The sequence below is a fragment of the Bombus terrestris genome, chromosome 9, assembly GCF_910591885.1.
Source record: "Bombus terrestris chromosome 9, iyBomTerr1.2, whole genome shotgun sequence".
Lineage (NCBI taxonomy): Eukaryota > Metazoa > Arthropoda > Insecta > Hymenoptera > Apidae > Bombus > Bombus terrestris.
In genome coordinates this window covers 1,453,356-1,475,068 of record NC_063277.1, presented here as the reverse complement: position 1 = coordinate 1,475,068, position 21,713 = coordinate 1,453,356, and the positions used below count along the sequence as shown (strand labels likewise).

The 21,713-nt window shown below is 36.4% G+C and overlaps 1 protein-coding gene across 3 annotated transcripts in view; it reads right to left on the bottom strand.

Annotated features, from left to right (window-relative positions):
* Window positions 1-608: 608 nt before the first annotated feature.
* LOC100644526 overlaps window positions 609-21,713 on the bottom strand; it is a 30,287-nt gene continuing 9,182 nt past the window's right edge. For all 3 annotated transcript variants that reach the window (XM_048408362.1, XM_048408361.1, XM_048408363.1), the window contains exons 3-5: window positions 10,093-11,205; window positions 3,412-4,092; window positions 609-2,373 (exon numbers count right to left, since the gene is read on the bottom strand). In XM_048408362.1, coding sequence (XP_048264319.1) covers window positions 1,570-2,373; window positions 3,412-4,092; window positions 10,093-11,205 — 2,598 coding nt within the window. In that variant the 3' untranslated portion in view covers window positions 609-1,569. The remainder of the gene's footprint in view (window positions 2,374-3,411; window positions 4,093-10,092; window positions 11,206-21,713) is intronic.

The following is a 21,713-nucleotide window of genomic DNA, read 5'->3' as shown; positions in this document are numbered from 1 at the left end:
AAGCTTCCGCGATTCGAGAGAGAGTAGAGAAAAACAGCTATCTTCGAGGCGATACGATCTGTTGACTGGTCAGAAGAGATACTTCAGTTTGTAGTTGAAGAGGAAGTATGTAAGTTATAGTTGCAGTACATTTTCGATGAGGCACGAGAAAGTCAACGTATCTCTTGGACAGGAGGATACAATCGAGAATTTACTTCTAAACAGCCAGTCATTCTAATTACGAGCTTAATTGCGCCAGTGATTCATTAGATTTTTTCAAAGGATCTTCTTATCCAGAGGATCATGATACATTGTTAAACATTATAACTAGAAAGTTCCGAAGTCCAATAGTTATGCAAGATAATTCCAAGAAATAAAAGTAGTTAGGACTTTTGATTAGTAGTGGAAACAGAATATTTTTTGTTGAAAATAACATTAAACAAATACTCAAAGAAAGAGGTATAAATTAGAGGAAAGGTATCAAGAGTAGGAAATTTTTAAAGGGATTTGCTGTAAAGGTCGATGAATGTTCGATCGTATTATCGAGATTAATAAGGTGTGGAATTTGTAAAAAATTTTTGAGTATTTCTTAGGTGTATTGAAATAAAAATAAAAATTTGATCTTCTAATTCGGTTCGCCATTTACAGGCTCAGATTTAATATTGTTATATTTTTTACATTGTAAATATACATCTTTGCGTTTATATTACAAGTATAAAAAGGCAGCAAATATAGGGGTTGATTTATTACAGGTTAATGTACAAAAGTCAGATTCTCGCCATTGAACTTGCTTCTCGAGAAGCTTACAAATTTCTTAAATCGATATTCGCCATGCATCGTGCATTCGAACAAATGCAACAAGGTTATTTCTGTGTATATGTATTACCTTGCTCAGGTAGTAAATATACAAGCAACGAAAGGCAACCAATTTTTTCATCTCTATCAGATTACGAATTAATGACATGGATGATCTTTTCAACTGACCAATTTCAAGTTAAAAGACAGAAGAAAAAAAAGAAAAGAATAAGAGAAAAAGAAACGAAAAAAGGATTCAAGAATGACGTATAGGTTTGTGGGTTGAATCGATACGTCCTACCGTAAAACGACAATTTCTAGGAAAAGGCGGCTGTTCGTACTGTTATGGTAGCTCTCGGATTACCAACTGGCAGTGCTACTTTCAAATGAATCTAATACTTTCTACCGTTCGATTACGATTTGCGGGCAGCAACAACCTGATCGATTTATCCGTCGAATTACCTCGTGCATTATCGTTTTAACCACTTGTCTTGAAAATCAGCCCGACAAAAAGCATCTCCGCGCAAAGAGGCTATTTCATCGACTAAAAAAACTTACAACGAATTCTCCACGTCAATCGCATAAAATACAGAACGTGTAAATTTCACGTCACCAGTCTGATTCATAGCCGTCACATCACGGTGTCTTCGCCAAGTATTTAATTCGACACGTGCGTACATTGATTTCATTGAGACGACGAGTATCTGTCGTATTTGTTTAGCTACGATAGTAGTACCTGTTCAAATACTCTACACTCGTGTGGACAAGCTAATAGACCTCTCTATAACTTAATCGCTACGTACCAATCCCTTCTATTCCGCTGTTTTTCGAAATCGGCGTTAGAATGCTCAATTCCTGGTCAGAATTGGGAGGCGTTAACGCATCTGTGGGTGTCCTCGATATTATTCTCGCTTGTATAACCTTCGAAGAATCTATCACAGTACCTTCCATCTGCGAATTCTTTGCCTCTATCGGATTATTAACCGTACATTTCTTGAAATGAGTTCTCATGTTGCTACTTTGAGAAAATCTCAAGCCACAGTTTGGACAGGAATACGGTTTAGTTCCTGTATGGTAATTCAGATGAGTCTTTAGGTGATGCTTCTTCGTGAACGCCTTCGAACATAACGTGCATTGATAAGGCTTTAAACCGGAATGTAATCTCGTATGTAACGTCATGTTCGATCTATCAGCGAAGGCTTTCTGGCAGACCTGACACTGATATGGACGTTCTCCCGAGTGGGTTCTAAGATGCTGCTTCAACAACATCTTCCTGGAAAATGCTTTTCCACACTGTTCACACTGATGCGGTTTCACTCCAGTATGGATTCTAACGTGCATGTTGTAGGCGACCCGCTGATTGAAACTCTTGCCACATTCCGCACAGCCATACTCCTTACGGTTACGATGAATCTTCATATGGGAGCTCAGGTAGCCGCGGTCGTTGAAGTATTTGCCGCATTCTGGACAGGTGGCTGCGAATTCCCTGGTGCCCTCGTGAACGCTTCGGTGGTACTTGTAATTTCGTAGTTGGGAGAATTGTTTGCCGCAGTCGGTACAACGGAATGGCTTCTCTCCTGAGTGCGTTCTAACGTGCACCTAAATTTCCCATTACAGAAAAGAACAGTGAATATCTTTTTAAATTATATCTTTTATTAGTCGCGGTTGGTTACTAAAGGTTCTAGCGACAATCAGATCGAATGGATGAATTTTGTAACATACGTCTACGTTTGTAATTACAAGAAGGAAATAATGAATTTTCGTTAATTATATCTTTTATTAGTGGTAGCTGGTCGGTAAAGATTTCAGTGACTATTAAATTGATTGAAAATTTTTTGCGACGCGTACTTGGAATTGTAATTAGAAAAAGGAAATAATGAATTTTTCTTGCAACTTTTCTAATGATAGCTAAAGCTGAATTACTCGATGTTTTAGTGTCTATTAAGTTGGACGTTATTTGTTGATTTCTATAAACCGCAGGTATACGTATAAATGTACGTTTTAATGGAATGTGAGCTATAAAAAGACGTAGACGAAGAAGCGTAATGTTGTTGGAAAAAATTAGTTATTGTTGAGAACTTTGAAAATGAAGAGTAAATTCTATAATACTAGTGATACGCGATCAATTAAGCAACAGCTGGATGAGAAACAGTCGGGGATAACAATGATTATCGTATCGAAGTCTAATTAATAAGAATTTCAGTTCAAATAACAAGGATAGAATTTTTATTTATTCTAATAACAGAACAAGAAGTTAGAAGCTTTATATGAAATTTTGCTAGGATATCTAGCTGACCTTTAATAATATAAAATAAGGTATAACGAGGAAACTATAAATCGCGAAATTTTATTACAACGTGTTACGAGGATGAACAGTAAGCTTAGACAATATATGAAATTGTAGAGAAATTATAAATTATGGAACCTTATTACAGTATCTTATTATAACCAGTGATGTTATCATTCGTAATTTTAGTAATGCAGGATATAGAACCGTAAAAAAATTCTACATCGCGTAATTTTGCAACAATGTCATATAGCAACGGTGGTTAATCAGCCGTAACATCGGTAATATACAAGTTATTAGATTAAAACGAAAAAAGCAGAAAAGATATGAAGCAGCCGGTCGATCAGTACCTTCAGGGAAGCTTTGGTAACGAAAGTCTTGCCACACTGATCGCACCTATGATTCTCCTGCGCTCCTTTGCCGCGTTGAACACCGTCCTGACTAACTACAGCATCGTTATTATTATTATCACTGTTGATAATAACTCTTTCAGCGAGTTTATCCTCGATCTTTGTCTCGTTTTGCAGCTTCTCGGCTTCCACGTTGGCGAAACGATCGATTTTACCGATCGACTCGATCGTATCGCACAATCTGCTAACAGGATGAGAAATTTCCAGCTTCTGCGGCGACTGAGGTAACGCTTGACCGAAATAACTACCCTTTCTATTGATATTCATACGACTACTCTCTGAGGTACTTGGCAACGATCTCGTTGTCGTGGAAATTACGTTATTTTGAGATTGTACGATAGTCTCGTTGTTTCTGGCATCGTTATTCAACGATGGAGTGATTTGACCGATCGTCAATGATGCAATTTGAGATGAATATAATTCTTGAGGCCTTGGTGCCAAAGCAGGGTTCGCTTCCAGTAACTTCTTATCGTTATTGTACGTAACTTCGTGGGTGGTAGGAACTTCGATACCATAATAATGGTCCGTAGGCGTCGAACTTTTGGGGAGCTGTCGATTAGGGCTGGTAGAGATCGCTGGAGATCGCGTGACTTCTGGCACACGCAGATTTTCCCCGGTTTTCTGCAACAAGATCACATCGAAACCGCTATTTCCTTCCTGAATTTCACGCCTTAAATCTCTACTATTTGACTTTATCAGGCCAGACCACTTTTTTGCCTCTCTATTTAACACGATCGTCTTAATTACACATTATGCATATACACGTAATGTGTATAATTCATCCTCCATGGGTTACTCGACCGTAAAGAGCTCATACAGAGCTCGTACCAACCGTCCGTATAAACCACCAATTATCATTAGAGAAAATCATCGGAAGCAATTAAGCTGATCTGGCTTGAAGAAGTGTTGGCTCTACATTAATCGTCGATTCGTGGTTTTCTAATTGTTATTCTCAAGTTACGGCACCTCGTGTAACCGATGATCATTGATCATTCGTACCTTTGTAAAAGAATATGTGCGATTAGTACACGCATACTCGTACAAGTGAAATACAGGATCAACGGTTATTTGATTGTAATTAGAACGTTAATGCAATAGTAAGTTAAAATAGCAAAAAATTATAGATTTAATTTATTCGTATTCCAGCCACCGACGATCAACATGTATTTAAAAACTGAATTCTAAATATTCTCAAACACATATGGTAACGAAGGACGATAAAATAACCATGAATTTTCATATTTCATTTTCGTATTTATATTTACAGTTAACTTCTACAACTTCTTTTAACGCATTGTATACGTTAATATTCCACGTAAATATTTCGTTTGCGAACGGAACCAAAATTGGTCTTCTTTTATCAGCCGTTCATTGCTCTATGTTTCTGTATTTTCTGATGACATGCTGTGGCGCGAAAAGTAACTTACATCATTGATCACATCGCAGTGGAAAGATACGATCTGTATAAAAGCGCAATAACGTTAAAAGTTTGGGCAAAGTTAAATACTGGCGTGTGCTTTTCGATGAAAAGCGTCCCACTTATTTTGCATTGCACGATACTCGAGATTGTTAATCCGTTTCTACCAATAATTCAAGTGCCAATCTTCGGATCGACGAAATCATGTACCTATATCAGCGACACGCTCTTTTAAAAGAAAGGTGCGCCTCGTTGCAACGAGAAGTACAAGAAAAAAAGAAAGAAGAAGAAGAAAGAAGCGATTCTGCATGAAGGTAGAGACGGGGCCAGGTTGCGCAAGGTTGTAAAGTAATCGGAAAAAATCTGGAGCATATCAGTGCACGTGTCGAAAGAGAAAACGTTCCTCTCCAGATTGCGTGTAATAACGCGTAAAAGCGATTCTCGCAGCCGGCTGGTGCCACCAGCTGGTCTGGCACCACCTTCTGGGCTACTCTTCGAAAAAGAAACGAAGATGCGAAGTAAAAAGTGCACGAAGACAGAAAAAGAGGGAGAAAAAGATGAAAAAGGATACAAACAGAGGGAAACAGAACGATGAAGAAAAAAGGAAAAAGAGCAAGTGGTACGTGTAACTGATAGTTTCATTAATAAGAATGACATTGGCCAAGCAAGAGGAGGCAGCTGGTGTCGTGGACACGTCTTATCACCTGGCACCATCGAATTACCATGGTCCGCTAAATGAGCCAGCAGAAGTGCACACCCGGAGGAGCACTGATTCCTCTGCATATTTCAGCTGAAGAAAGCAAAATGAACGGCTGGCATATCGAGACGCGCACGGTTGAACCGCGTGCTTTCATTTGTGGTGAAAGGTCGACGAAGAATAAAGTGGGTCCTGCTTGTTCCCTCAGCTCTTCTCGCGTCTTTCTTGTTTCCTCTAGAAACAACGAGCGATCGACTGTATAGGGTGGTTTGCGAGACGACCAGTCAAACTCAAGCTGTTCCCTTTATAATTTGTCGCGGACATTTTCCAAAATGTATTGCATAAGCGTCTGAAAATGGATGAAAAATATGCCAAGGTATATATCTCCTTCGTAAAATATTGGATCGTGTTATGTTTTTTCTTTCGTGTTATGTTATGTCTTTTCATATTCTTGTGAGATTGATCGGTATTGAGTAATTTTACGGTTTTGGAAACATAAAAATTACTTGAAGAGAAATGAACTGCTACTGGAAATTTGATCGATAGATTGTTCTACAACAAAGTGAGTCTTAGACGCTACATTTTGTACGAGAGACAAAGAGAAAAATTTAATCCTTTCACCTTTTTTACACGGTTGATTAGTTGACAGTTCGTTTAAAACTGCGTTAGAAACATCTCGACGGAGAAGATATTCAACACCAAGAATCGAACTGTAGAAATACAAAAAAAGTATTGTATTAATAAAAATGAAAAATCCAGCAGCAACGAAATAAATAAATTACGAAACAAAATGGATGACAATCATAAATAACGCGAGCAATATATCGAACTCTAATACAAATTCCAATTGGAACGATTTACTTTCACCATTTCAAAAAACAAAAGCGACAAAATTTTCTAGTTATCTTAATGAAACGATACGATCATCGTTCAATGAAGCATTTTTCCTTTTTTCGAAACATTCTACGAATTGAACTGTCAGAAAAATCTGAAATATCAATAATTTACATTCCTCGTTACTTTTTCTTCCTGTATTCTGCATCAAGATAACAAGTTTCGTCGATTGTGCTTTATCGCAGCGATGTAAATGTATGGATGAACACGCAAAACAACAGCATTCTTAACCCACTCAAGGTGATTCGAAACTGTTTCTGACTAACTTAACATGTTCGATCGAATTGACGGACAATATAGTTAATTATTTGATAACGTTTAACGGCGGCCTAGTTTCATTTTGTCGATATGAATCGATTCAAATGCCAGACAACGGCTTGACAGTTCAAAACAATTTCTGCTCTACTTGCACACCAGCGATGAAACATCCTTTCTTTACGATTGATACGGTAGATAACGATTTCAGTCATGAAACGAGAAACAGGATTTGCGCGGATCGGCAGAACTACCGAGTGGATTAACATTTTAACTAAATGATTTGGAATAACCAATATTTTATATGCTCGGCATGCGCATATCTAATTCACTGAGAACAGTTTGCTCTGATCGTAGGATCGCGTGTGCGTTTGTTGCAAATTCAATTGCCAGACACTGGTCTGGTATTAAGGATGGTAACGTGCTCGCCTAGATGCTTGCAATAAAGTTGAACCGATCATATAGAATATATAGTATCGTCCAAAAGTGTAGGCTCAGGTATCGTTAAGTATCTTACGAGTAAAACGATTCGAACGGGAATTAGTTTAAATTTAATCTTCAAAGGATCTTTAAAGAATCTTTATACGATCGCTTGCCTACCATGGTTAATTTCGGTTAAATTAAAAAGATATAGAATCTTTGCGAAAAGGAAACCTATATCTACATTAAAGATCGCTTGGATTGATTTCGCAGTTTCTAAGAAACGTACGACGTAATCTCTTTTCCACCGTTAACGGCCGAGAAGATATGCTGACAATTAAAGCAGCGGCCTGATACTTTGGAACGCAGTGTATTATTTAGTTAGACTGGAAAACACATTAGGGAAGAAATCGGACTCCGGGGAACATTCAATAAAGCTAAAATTTAATACAGTCGCGAAGAGACAAATGGCTGAATATATTTAAAACGTCTAAGGCGTACGAACTGTTCGCGGACTTTCCATAAGTGTTTTATACCTGAAACGGGGACGATCTCGAGCAGTACAGACGGGTGAATGTTATGCAATGACCCGAGCATGTTCGAGAGATCATCAAACGCGAGAGGGAGATGGAGGAAGAGAAGCAAAAGAGCGGAATGCCGAACGAGTGATTTCACAGTAAAGATTTGCAAATCGAAGGAAAGGGGAAAAAGGGGGTAGAGCGTAAAAGAGAAATAAAAGTAAATTAAATGGTTAGCTGATTTTACGACGAAACTACGAAGAATCCTATTTCCTTAATGGACTGTTTAATTTGCAAAATTAACGGCCCGGGTACGCGATAATTCTGGAAAATAATTACGGGAAGGCTGGAGAAGAGTTAGAATGTTTCACGCGTTCAATATGCCTACATAGGTTCTGCCTAATTAGCCTTTGAAGCGACTTATGCTGCCGGTAACACACAACAGTCATGGCGGAAGAATAATGCAAATATTTTCACTCGTTAATCTTTCGCTACACAACTTAGCTAAACCGGACTACTGACATTTCCAATCTCGTAAACGAAGATAAGTCTCATGACTCGTTAAGATTTTACCTCTGTCCAATCATTGGATCGAATCATTTCCATTTCCTGTCCGATGAATTTTATTTTTTGTGTCAAATCTGACGATGGTATCGTATCTGATGGACATAATATTGCTTCTATATATTTAATGCCGATACCGACGATATAATTTAACAATAAGGAAAGCATACTTTAAAACGGGCAAGTTGAACAAATTGAAAAATATTCAGGAATGCGGTGGAATCGATTATTCGGTGCAATATCATTTTAAAGTCCTCGAAAGCTTGAAGAAAACAAAAAATTAAAATTATTAACTTAATCGCGTACTCCCTATATAACGATACAAAATACTTATCATAAATAGTACATAAATGAACAAGGAATTAATCTGAAATTAATTTTGTGTAGTAATATCGCCTCTGTGGTAATATCGCCATATGGCAAGGAATCTCGAAAGATGAGATCGCCTAGTCTCTCGTTCTTGATCAAAAGCCATGGTAAACAAGTCACTTTCTGTACGAAAGGATAGCGATTGCTACCGAGCAAGATTAGTAACTCGATCTGCCGAGATCCGTGTATGCGACGTGATGTAACAATATGAAGGCACAGAACGGAATCGGTAATTGTATCTGGTCGATAATCGACCGAACAAATTCATCGAGGCTTGTGCAATTGAAAATCCGATGTGTTACGAAAAACTCCTCGAGTTACTGGATCGTGCCGAATTTTCAATAATATTTTCTCGATCTTCTCTGTATATCAGAGGCATTGCTCCAATTTTCATGAAAGCGGTGAAAGGAAATATGTTCCAACAGAGACGGAACAGTCGACCGGAGGAAAAATCTCAAAACTGTTATATCTTGTAAACTAAAGAAAAAAGAGGAAACGAACGTATTAGATTCGATCTCTATAATCGTAGCAAAACACGACGACAGAGAGCCTGATCGATTGCCCTAACTGTAATTACCTTGTAATTACCCTACCATAAAAATAAGCAGACTCGATATTTATTGTATTTGACCCAAGAACTCGATTAATCAGCTTAGAAATTTCGTAGTTGATAGTCCAGTTGAAAAATATGCTTTTCAAATTATCGCGAGTCTGAAGAATAATGAAACTGAAGATACGACGATCGAAGATTGGGTATATCTAGCGTCTTCCCCTTTACTTTCTTCCAAACTCGGTCGCGATTCGAGGAAATAATTGGTCGATAATTGTTCACGGCCTAGATTCGTTTAGTAGATACTCAAAAACATCTATGGTCGCAGATATTACAAATTACCGTTTATTTTTTCTATAACTGGAACGCATCCAGATCGTGCAATCGGATATTCAGAGAGCGATTAGTTTACGAGATAAATAATCTTCTGAAAGGAATACCACAGCTGAATGTAATGGGCACCTTGAAACAGAAATCCCGCTTCGTGTCTACCTCCCAGCTATACGAGATGTTTCCAGAATACTTATTCAATTTGTATCACGCTAATGGATGCCACGGCAGCCATTTAAATGCTCCTCAAGTATCTCCACAACGAAAATTACCACTTGCTTCCCAAGTAATTGTACTTTGTACAGTTACATTGCTGTTCGAACATACTGTATCAATCGTGGGTGAGAATACGACTGCTTATGTTAACGCCACGATAGACAGATAGATTCCCAGGTACCTGGCATTTCTTCAGTCTCAAAGAATTATCATGTAGTTCGCCTAAGTATCGGTTACATGCTAGATACTCGCAATTAACGTCTCTTGCTACACGATTTTCCTTGCCTAACAAACTCGCAATCTTCTCTAAGAACTTTTCGCAACGTCTATTCGTCTAAGGTAACATATAAAGAGCAAAATTATCATACGGAAGACTGCATGAAAAACTTACGGCATCGTCGACGTGGGGCTGAAGGACTATCGGCTGTAACTTGGGCAAATGGTAAGGCCTGACAGTTTGCTTCCACGGCGAGGCTATGACTCTATTAGCCACTTGTCTTCTCGGCGATTTCCAGACGAAACAGTGATCACGACAAGTCAAATCTTCACCAACGTCCAAATTTTCGTACGATCTGGTACTTGCAGGTAACTGTAGAGCTACAGTTTTACCTTGACAGGGATCGATTCGAGAACGAATTACACTGAGACGATCAGCAGGAATCCTCTCTTGCTCGAAACAGCTACCGTATGTAGATAAATTTCTCCCGGAGGTATCTTCTTCGTTCGTAGCTTGGAAACGATCATGGTCACCTTTCATTCTCGCCTCGAGTGGATCCAATTGCATGCTACGAAGATCGTACAAGCTCCTGGAAAAGCAAAATTCCTGCTGACGAGCTTTTTCAGAAGAATCGCAACCGACAAACGGATTTTCCGAGTGTGCACTGGCTACGTCGCCAATCCTATCGATCCTAGGAACCACGCTGATCGGTTGATACCGGCTGACATCTGTCTGATTCAACTTGTCCTTATCCATACGCTGATCTAGACCGTGAATAGTCTTTTCTTGAGCCGCGCTCGGGAAAGGAGCAACGGGCCACGTTGTAGAGCAATATCTACTTGGTCTTGGTCCGTATCTCGATCCGGCAAAGTTCATCGATTCAGGAAGCGGTCTGATTTCTCTTGCGGTTTGCAAGGACTCGATCGCCGGATAGGATTCCTCCTTGCCCGCGGAATCTCCATCTTGATTCCTACGTGGACGGCACCAGCGGTCACAGCGCGGATACTGGTCGCACTGAAGGTACTTTGGACTGATCTTCACGTCCTTGATGTCTTCCTGCTTGCAGTCAGCCTGCGTGCAAGTCATCACGACAGGCACCGGCGGAAGTCTAATGTGGAGGGCTTCGGCCGCGTGTAGAAACGCATTCAGACGAGGACGAGGTACCGTCGCGCTTCCTGTATACACGAAACCGAGGATCGCCGCCAATTCTGGTGCCTCTACCCCGGCCAGGATCACTGTGATGGGCTCGCAATGCATCGACGTTCTACTGTGCGCCAGCAACACTTCCTGAAAACAGAACGACGAGCTGGGTTATTCAAAGAGGGCCAAAGATATTTATGGGCAACGTGAATGTGAACGAATGTGAAATTTTTGCTGGCCAACTTGTCGAGGTTCACTGTGACACGGCGTGTTACGCCGTTCTCCAGATCGAGAATTTAAATTCCGCGTGTGCGTCGCGGAGACCTCTTTCGGCTCTGGGAAAAGGTCACGGATGATTTGATATCCTAGTTATTTTTGTACAGTTTTAATAATTCCGTTTTAATAATCTTGTTCGTTGTTTGGAATAAATTTAGATGGCCACTAAGATCTTACAACGATGTTTTTCCTCGATGAATTATTAAGTTTATGTCTTAGTTTACTTTAATTCGTTTTTATTATAAGTTTCATTTAAGTATCCAATATAGTTATTGCGAGACACTGATCAAAGTCCTTTTTAACTAGATTGTTGCTCTTTTCAGTAAGCATCACACTTCACTTTGATCGTAGATTAAGAAAATAATTTTCTATCAGAAGGTTAATTAAAATTCTAATCTCTCGTCCATTAAAAGAGAGAGAGAGAGACTTTGTGAGACTTTATGTATAAAGATCATAGATAGATATAAATTTCATAGAAAAATGAAGTTGCTTGAAAATATAATTTCTACTCTCATCTGACATAAATTCGCGTGAAATTACTTAAAAACGTTGTACTTCAAACTTGAAATACTTACAATTAGAATTTCATATAAAGAGATTCTAGTTGTTACTAAAGATATTTCAATGAATTTCCATCGAGATACCAACTTCACCTCATAATTTCATTCACTGATATGACTCTGTGAAAACCGTTCTCCGAAACTTCGTCTTTCTTCTAACGAAACGAGAGCGAAATGAGTATCGATATTCTCGTTCAAGGCGATTAAAACGTGCCACTATGCTTCCTTCTATGCAACCGGACGCATAAATGGAATCAACGCGAGTTCTCCAAATGGTTTGCCTGGATCGCGATCTACGTCTACGCGCAATGCAAAATGTTCAACGACGTGGACGTTATCTGGGATCATAAATCTTGAGGATAGAAAAACGCACAACTATCATGCATTCCGAATTAACAGAGAACATACTAACGCTATAGAGCGGTTTACATACTAACATTATAGAACTTATTCACCATGTATACTATAGTCACTATAGTTTACAGTGATTGCTGAAGAGCTTCCGGTGTTTCCATAAATTACTTTGAAACAGGGATAATCGAATATTAAAAAGTAATAACTCAGCGATAAAATATATTTATATTACTATAGAAGAGATGTAACTAAAGATGTGACTAAAGATTCGTATGGTGCCCAGTATAACGGCGCTACTAACAAATTACTGACATGTGACTTGATAAAAACGTTACGCAATTTTTACTCTCATTGCATTTGCGTTCATTGATTTACAAGATTTTTTTGCAACGTTTTTACAGTTACTAATTTAAGATGGTTTTGCTGGAAACTTACGCATAATTCTATGTAATTGACGCTCACCAGCTTTTCGTTCGCGACTGAATATTACCATCACCGATATTTTAGTATCAAAGCAGTTTATTAATTTTGTTGTAAATTGCGTGCGGATGTTTATAATGCGAAAATGCAAATATCTATCTCGACTACTAATTTGAACAAAAATCAGTCCGCGAAACAACTTTAAACGCGAATGGATTAATTCTATTAAGTACATGTTACATTTTTAAAAACAGACATACTATTTTCATGCCATTTTTACTTTTCTACGTGAAAATAAAAAAAATTTCGTTATTTGACTTATTAATACAAAAATTTTCTTTCAATTTATTTAATGAGAATAGCTCAATTTATATAAGAAAACGCAAATTACAATGCGAATGAATGTACAACATATTTTCTATAAGATATGTATTACAGATATATGTTAGAATTCATAAAGATCAATGGCTGAAATAACTGGTTAAAACTAAACGTAGGTAACTCATGGTCGTATACATATATCACATTAAATGCTTCATTAAATACATATTAAGAAACCAACATGCAAAACAAAAAACTTTAATCGCTTTTCTAACAACAAAAGTAATTGAGATTGATTGTATCAGATATTTTCTATCCTGTATTAAAGGTTTACTGCTACGTAAAAAGTTCTACGGCCATACTTATGTACAGTAATTGATACGATGTTAAAACTCACGAAAAAGGAGGGAAAAGTATATCTATCTATCTATTGCCGAATGTATAAACGAAATTGCATCGTGAGATATTTTATTCGGATATAAATATAGCATCAGAAATAGTTCATTGGCAAATATTGCAGCAATTTGTAGTAAGAAAAATTAACTGAAACTTCCCAGGGATTTTAACACCCGTTCTTCACGGTAGAATAACTTTAAGAGATAAATCACCAGATATCAACAGCTTTCTTTGAACGTACCACGAGACGCATAATTATTACACCAATTTTCTATCAAGATAGAACTGCGAACGATAACACGACGTAAGTAATGGCAGTCATTAGAGAACCGCGGCAAACTTTTCTTTGATGCGTAACCAGTTGATGCGTCGGCTCGAACGACGAAGGGACAAGCACACAGATGGAGAAAGATCGACGATCGATTTCGTACTCCAAGGAATCCCACAATTTTCAAACGGATACAAAATTGACTAACCCGTGATCCTGTTCTCCTTTCATCCTCTTCTTTTTTGTTATTATTCCATTCTGTCGCTGACTAATTCGTTTTTGTCTGAATAATACGGGCGAAACACCTGGGAATTCCACGAATATTTTAAAAATAATTGTTCCATTAATCTGCGTCGCAATTAAAACGACGAGCTAACACATTTCCTCCGACTTGCTATAAATAAGGACTATTAAAACGAGGACTATCGGGGAAGATTTTTGTGACAATGATATATTGCCGGATAGAGTTATAAGTCCAACTCACTTTTTAACGTTTTCTGTAATATTTATTCTCTATTTTATAGAGGTATATAAGAGTATGTGAAAAATAATACAGTGTATGGAATTTTCTTATTATTTGTATGTGTAATGAATTATGATTTGGAAAAGTGTTGCTGTTTTTCAGGTGAACGAAACTATGGATTCGTTGTAATACCAAATTACACTTTTGTTCAACTCGAAAAATTCCTCTAAATAATTAGAATAATACGTGCTCGTCAAAATTATTTTTACCACTATAAATAGTAAATAATCGATAGATCTGGCTATTTTGTAGAAACATTTCAAGAAATGCCGCAAGATTTTACTTCGGTATATAAATTGCTATAAAAATCCTATTAAATAAAACGAACGAAAGTAATAACGAGATACCTCCAAGATTTCATACAATACAACATTTTTTGTCTATTTGGCTTAATAGCACATCTCGAAAACGTAACCTGCATTCCGCTTTATGCAGAGGTAGCGTAGAGATATCTTCGTTAGTACCAATTGATTGATAGCAAAATAAGTGAAAATCGCCCGCTCGATCCTTTATAAAATTCTTATTTTATTCCTCATTGTCGATTTTAATAGGACTTAACTTTTTTTGCCTACATCACTTCTGCATTAAACGGCTCATATATTATAGCAAATATCAGAGAAACAGGTACGTGTTACTCAGCTTCGTTAACCGTAAGTGTATTTGATCTAGTCACCAACTCCGCTGCATTTCTAACGTTTCGAACGCTACGCTAACGACACGATCAGATACGGTAATTAGTGGAAATTAACTCGATATCAACAGATTCAGGAATGTAGATTTTATTCATGACATTGCTCCACTTTCGATTAGATTAAACCAGCTCTTTCGATGAGATTCTTCGTCTGTTCACCGTACAGAATAGGATAATTACTTAGAAAGCTGCAGTCTTTGTATTTCGATGATTTTTTAATATGCTATAGAAATCGATATTTCGAACGTTTTCCGTATTATCGCCGAACTATTTTAGTTTTCGACATATTTGTAAAAAACTGTCACTACCACTATAGCAAATTCTGCCAATAATTGTACGTCCGTGACAGCATTGTGCGTTAATATAATATAAATATAAACAGAAGAAAAAAATTAGGTTTAGGTCAACCGTTAATGTCAAGGTTATTTTATCTGGCCGACAATCAATGTTAAAGTACACTGCGGTCACGCACGCACAATTATAGGCAGAATTCATTGTAATGGTACCGACAGTCTTTTGCAAATATCTCGGAAACTAAGACCGAGCGGCGATTACATATATAAGAAAAGCTGTGTAGAATCATGCAGCCAACAACGTATTTATTAAAGAATCATCAATGGCGGCAGCTTTCTAAATAATTACCGAGGATTAGTACTTGGTACTTAAGTATTTACACGTTATAGACTTGTCACGTTCAGATCAGATACTTTCTTTCGTGTGTAACAAACCGAGGTTACTATGTAGGCGATTTAATGAAATGCACAACCATAAACCTTATCGTCACGTTATCTATATTGTAACAATGTTTCAAGCACGATATACAGATAGAGATACGTATCTTCGAGAAGAAGTAGAAGAAGAAGAAGAATCTTCAAGATTAGCGTTTCCAACCTTGCGGGTCCGAGATGTTTGATTTGTGAATAATTATTACTAGAAACAATTAAGAATACTCTTTCAACATAGCAAAGTACCAACCACGTTTATTTTACTAATAAGTGTGTAACATTAGAAAGGAAATTGAACCTATTTGTAATACTGTTGTGATAAAAAATCTTGACAGTGCTTGTAGTTTATACCGTGAATTTAACTTCGTGGTGCAGGCAAAATCAAGGAAAATTCTAATAGATAAATCTGAATCGTTTAAAATATTAGAACACATTATTGCATAAACTCATAAATGTTCGGAAATTTCTAACAAAATTCCGTAGATAAATATGGATATTATGTATCGTTTGCTATACTTAAAAGTACTTAAGATGGTATAAAAAGTATCTACAAAACTGTAACGAAAAATAATAGTATTTTTTATTAAATGAAAGAATTGAAATATTTTGACGATTATTCGTAATATTAGGTCGTCCGAAAAGTTTCTTTCGTTTTATAAGGAAATAATGGGTACACAACATTTTCCGTTTTATATTATTTTATCGAATTACGTATGACCCATTTTGTTCCATCAAAATAAAGATCACAACGTTCGACGGATTAGGTTTCATGTTTGTATAAGGATGCGTTGTTGTAAAAGACGTGTCTGTAAAAGAAAGCCTCTTCTCGGACAAGCTAATATATTAAAGCTTAAAGAACTATAGAATAATTTAGATTTTAGACAGTCGTGATTTGTGATAAATATTCCCGAGCCCAAAAGCAAATTGGGACACGTACGATTACGTTCTTCTTTAAAAGAGAAGCTTTGAAAATATAGCGAAATTTCAGATCAAATTCAGATCGATGACTTTGTTATTAAAAAATGACACGAGTAAGGCCGGGAGAATGTAATAACATAATCTCGTATATTCATCTTAATAGTCGTCGAGTTAACCAGTTGAAAGTATATTCCTACATGTAGCAAAGTGCAGTTTCTGGATCATTTTATTATCCGCGCTTAATCTTAAGTGTTCTTCTATGATAAATTATTGTACTGAATGCAGTTGTATATTAGCATAATACATAAAAAATATGAGATCTGAAAATCGAGGCAAGATTTATTATCAAATACCTAATTGCCGACGTCGCGTCGTCGCATCTCGGTCGTTACAATTAGAAATCAATCACAATTTTACATAATAAGTTGCGAGAAAGCCGAGATGCGAATCGATATTTCCAAACCATTTTTATATACCTAATAAGATATTAAATTGTTTTACTTTCAGTTTGTTACTTAATCACTCGAGTTTTACGAAATTCCGCAGCGAATGTTTGTTCTTTTTAGAAAGCACCTCTTCGGTAGAAAATAGTGTAACGAACGATTACATACAAACAGACACGAAAACCTAGAAATACGAACATATTTTTAGAGAATGGTAATTTAGATATTTGACGCAGCCATTATTCTCCTGTCAGTGTATAACATCCATTTTTATACAAAACTTGTATAGTCGTTTAGCATCGTTTTATCAAACGGATAAGCGGTAATTTACATAAATCGAAATATGTACTTCGACACATGCTACTATAATAGAAGAACGTTTTATCACGAATTCATATCACGTTTTACAATATATACCGTTAAGATGCTTTGCACAAACGCCATTAGTTGTACGGGACGTTAAGCGACCACCTGGCACGACCATCTGATTTTAATTTTAAATTTTCGGCCCCAATCGAAAATAAACTCACACGTTTTATCGCGTCGATATTTTCCACGATTGAAGGGTCAATCACTAATTCATTCCTGACGAATTACAAGCAAGTCGATTTATCGAATATAAGACAGCTATATTATTTATCTTCAACTATTTGTTTACTTTTCATTGATTTTCAAGCAAGTATCCGTTTTTATATATTTTTCCGAAAAAAGATAAATTTCATGGAAACTATAGTAGCTCTTTATTTAAAATATGATGTAATTAAGGACATATCTATGCGACTACGTGCTTACATAGAAATTCGTAACATCTTATTCTTCCTCTCTAATGGGAACAGTGTCAACTAATTTGAATTTGCGAGAATAAATATTCGCGAATTTCGCCTTGACAAATTGATAAGAAAAAAATACCTCGATAATTTATTAGACGTGAACGTTATGTTATAAGAAATATTTCTAGCGAAGAAGCGTAAATATACATTGTGCTTCCGTGAACATAAGAATTTTTACATCTTTTAAAGAGAGAGTAAAGGCGGAGTAGAAACAGGATGGGAAGAAACGTAAAAGGAAGAAAGAATGAGACTGAAGAAGAAAGAAAGATAAAATGAATATAATAGTCTCAAAATAAATAACTAAACAAATGTATATTCCAAAAGGAAACAAATTTTGTAAACGAGATTTGAAAATCTTAGAAATGGACCTCTTAACAGTGGAATATGTATGTGGTATAAATTCGAACAATGAGTCTAGTGATCTCAATTCGTGTATAAGGTGTATATATATATATATATATCATAGGCCATAGTTACGAAAAGATCAAGTTCATCTAATATTCACAAAAGATTGTACACAAAAAAAAGAGCGGTATCCTACGAACACGAGGCATCGTCATTCTTTTCAAGCGAAAACACACACGTGTACGTAAAAGTTGTTTATGACAATCCACCCTAGAGGCGAGAACGTTGTACTATCTTGGGAATATAGTGAATCAACTGCTATAAAATAGCTGCGTGCAAGTATTTTAATGGTCCCGTAAGCTTCTATCTGGAGGATCAAGCGACGGCGTTTAGCATGCATCAACTCGCATAACGCATACAGTGCGTCCTACGTGCTAGAAGCTCTCTCGTGCTCTTTTCAGGAGACCGAAACGGTAAATGAAATCATTAGGGTGCGCTGACCCACGAATATCGAGCCGTATTTTCAAGATGAGTGCACGCCTATAAATGTCATCGAGCTATTTCTTTCAAGACGTATCTCAAAACGTTACACTGCAATTAACTGGTGGAAAATATGCATACTAATTACTCGTAGTTTAAAATAAAGGTTCTTCACGATTGAAATAAGCTTCTTAAATCAAGCGAGTACTTCGTTTATTTCATATCAAAATTTCTAATATTAATGTCAAACATTAACGACAGAATTATTTGCCATTAACATATTAATTTTTTTTAACATCCATCTTGATGAAAAGACGATAAGAGATACGTAATCGTGTAATCTTTTATAAATTAAGTAACATCGTTTTCCTCGTTGTTGATTGCGAAATGACTTGCTGTCCACGCAGCTGTGCATTAGATTCCATCTAAACTGTCACCAATCCCGTCACGTTCCCATACCGTCTGGTCAATTATTTCAAACGTGAAACACGTTCCACCAGATTTTGGTGTTGCCTGTCTGGAAATGGATCGAATCAGGAAGCGTGACATTGAACGGTGTCCATAGCGGCGTGGAGAAAACTTCAAATCTAGTGTAAAACGAAATGTTTAATTATCTAAGGTTTGTCATCGACGTAACAGAAGTCGTAACAAGGTGTGTAATATGGCAATCAGTCGGGCGACAAAGATGGTAATGGAAGAAAACAGATTCCGTAAATAGTATTCATTATCGACCGGTTAAACATGAAATTCGAAATTAGCGGCGTCCAGACAACGATATTCGTTATCACGAGGGCGTGTTTTTACGTCGAAGAGAAAAGAAAAAGAGAATGAAATAAAAAAAAAGAAAAACGAGACGAAATGGTATCGCGCGTGCGTCGGGAACCTTTCACAGTGGAGATTTGCAAGATGTAATTTTTAAGGCACGTCCTCTGGCGTTTACCGGCGAGCAATCGGACTGAAAACGATTACCAGAAAATTGTACCTTCGTCGACGAGGAGAAACTTTACAAACATGTGGAATAGAGCTATGGGGATTATGTAACGCGACATAGATAGATTAAAGTTCGATGAAATACAAGATATTGAGAAAGAAAAACGAAGCGATCGAAATCTCTGTAACACTTCGTGTATTATTATAGGAAATGAAATAAATCTGTCATTGGAGATTGATTAAATATAATTTAAACTTTAAAAAAAAAGGATGGCAATTTATAATAAGTTAGTATATTGATTTAATTATGCCCAGAAGCGTTGGTATACATTGGTATTAAAATTTAATAGCTCGATATCATCCATCCTTCAATTTCAACTCGATTTTACTATATTAAAATCACTTAATATCGCGGTAATACGAAAAGTGATAGATGGATTAGCTCTTCCACCACGGAAATTAGTTTCTGTCTATGTTTCGAATCGCTACTTATCGAGGCAATTATTTTAATGCGTGCTCGTTAAATTAATATGATAGGAACTGTAATCTTCATCTTTATGACGTATAAATAAATCGATTTTATTCCGTCGTAATTCAATTGTTTTATCTGGTCTTGTTAACATCCAAATGCTTGTTAATTATCCTCTGCTTAATGTTTGATTAATAAGCGTTCTATGGATTTTCTGGCCGCCTATACCGTGTTTAGATATCGTTTTATTAATTATTCTTGAGTCGTTGCAAAAATACGCACACATACAGTGATAGTGGAATCGCATTCAGACGAACTGGTTTATAATCAATATGTATCTTTTTGATAAAACACCTGGCAACATTTCTTTTCTATTTTCTAGCATTTCTATTGGCTAATTGTCGGCTCCTCTCTACTGTGAAAAACATATGTATCAACATCAATAGAATGAGGATATCTACGCAAATGCACAATTTCGTAAAATACAATAAAAGAAATAAAACTTAAGTAGAAAGTTGTTATATAATTAAAAGATTATTAAAAAGCGTGGTATATTTGTCATATTTCGTGGAATACAAATTGTAACGTAAATAATATACGACGTACTAAAAACTCACTATCGATTCTACATGTTTTACGAGAGTAAATGTGATGTGCTTTTTAATGCTATATTTAACATTCATAGTCATCCGCAATTTAGTTTATTGCGTTCTACGCGTTTTGTTGCATCGATAATCTCGTCAACTAATCGCTGATCTCGTACTCTGTAATTTTAACGACGATTAAACGTAAATGCCTTAAATTCTGTCTTTCGAATATTAGACTATTTGAAGCGTTTAAAGTGACAGGAAAAATACAGTAGAAGTCAAATTACTATTAATTAAATGAAGAGAGATTTTTTAATTGGTAAAATGATGGGAAAAAATTAATTTCAATTCGCTTTCGCTATTTACCTTCATTCACTATCCTCTATTCGTGTCTTTATTATTACCGAACTGGGATGTATTATGATTAATGATTGGCACGTTTCTTAAATATCTTTAAACAGAAATTAACTATTAACTTGTTCCTATTAGTTACATTGTAAATAGGTACTCGGTTGTAACGACATATTTGGAATGATATTTTCACTGTTTGATAAACGGACAACAGGAAGTCATATGTCATATTTCCTTTGATCGGTGGTATTACGTATACCGCGTTTCTTCCTTCGTTTTTTAGCGGTTGGCACACGATTGTACATACACATACGAATGATTGATGTTTCTTATTACGGATGAATTTAATGTGACTAGATGGTGCTACTATGTAGTCGCTTATTAGCATTAAATTATCGCGAAACAAAAACTTTTATAAAACAAGGCCTGAATAGATTTTCTATTTTTATCCTGTATTTCACACGTATGTCCAAAATGAAGGCATACACGACCAAGTATTTTAATTAATAAACCAGTGCGAGACAAAAACTTAATCGTAATTTTTTCAAATTCGCAATAATAAAGAAAATAATATTCATTCACTCCTCTTAATTTTGCATAGATTTAGGAAATGGATCATTTTAAATCACCAGACTAAATTAACGTCCAAGTCCGTAACTTAAGATCCCAAACAACTGAGATTCGCGATATTTTGCGGCATTTAACGATTGCAAATTAAGACTCGTTAGAGGGCGAAATTAAATAATTTAAAATAGAACGTTACACTTT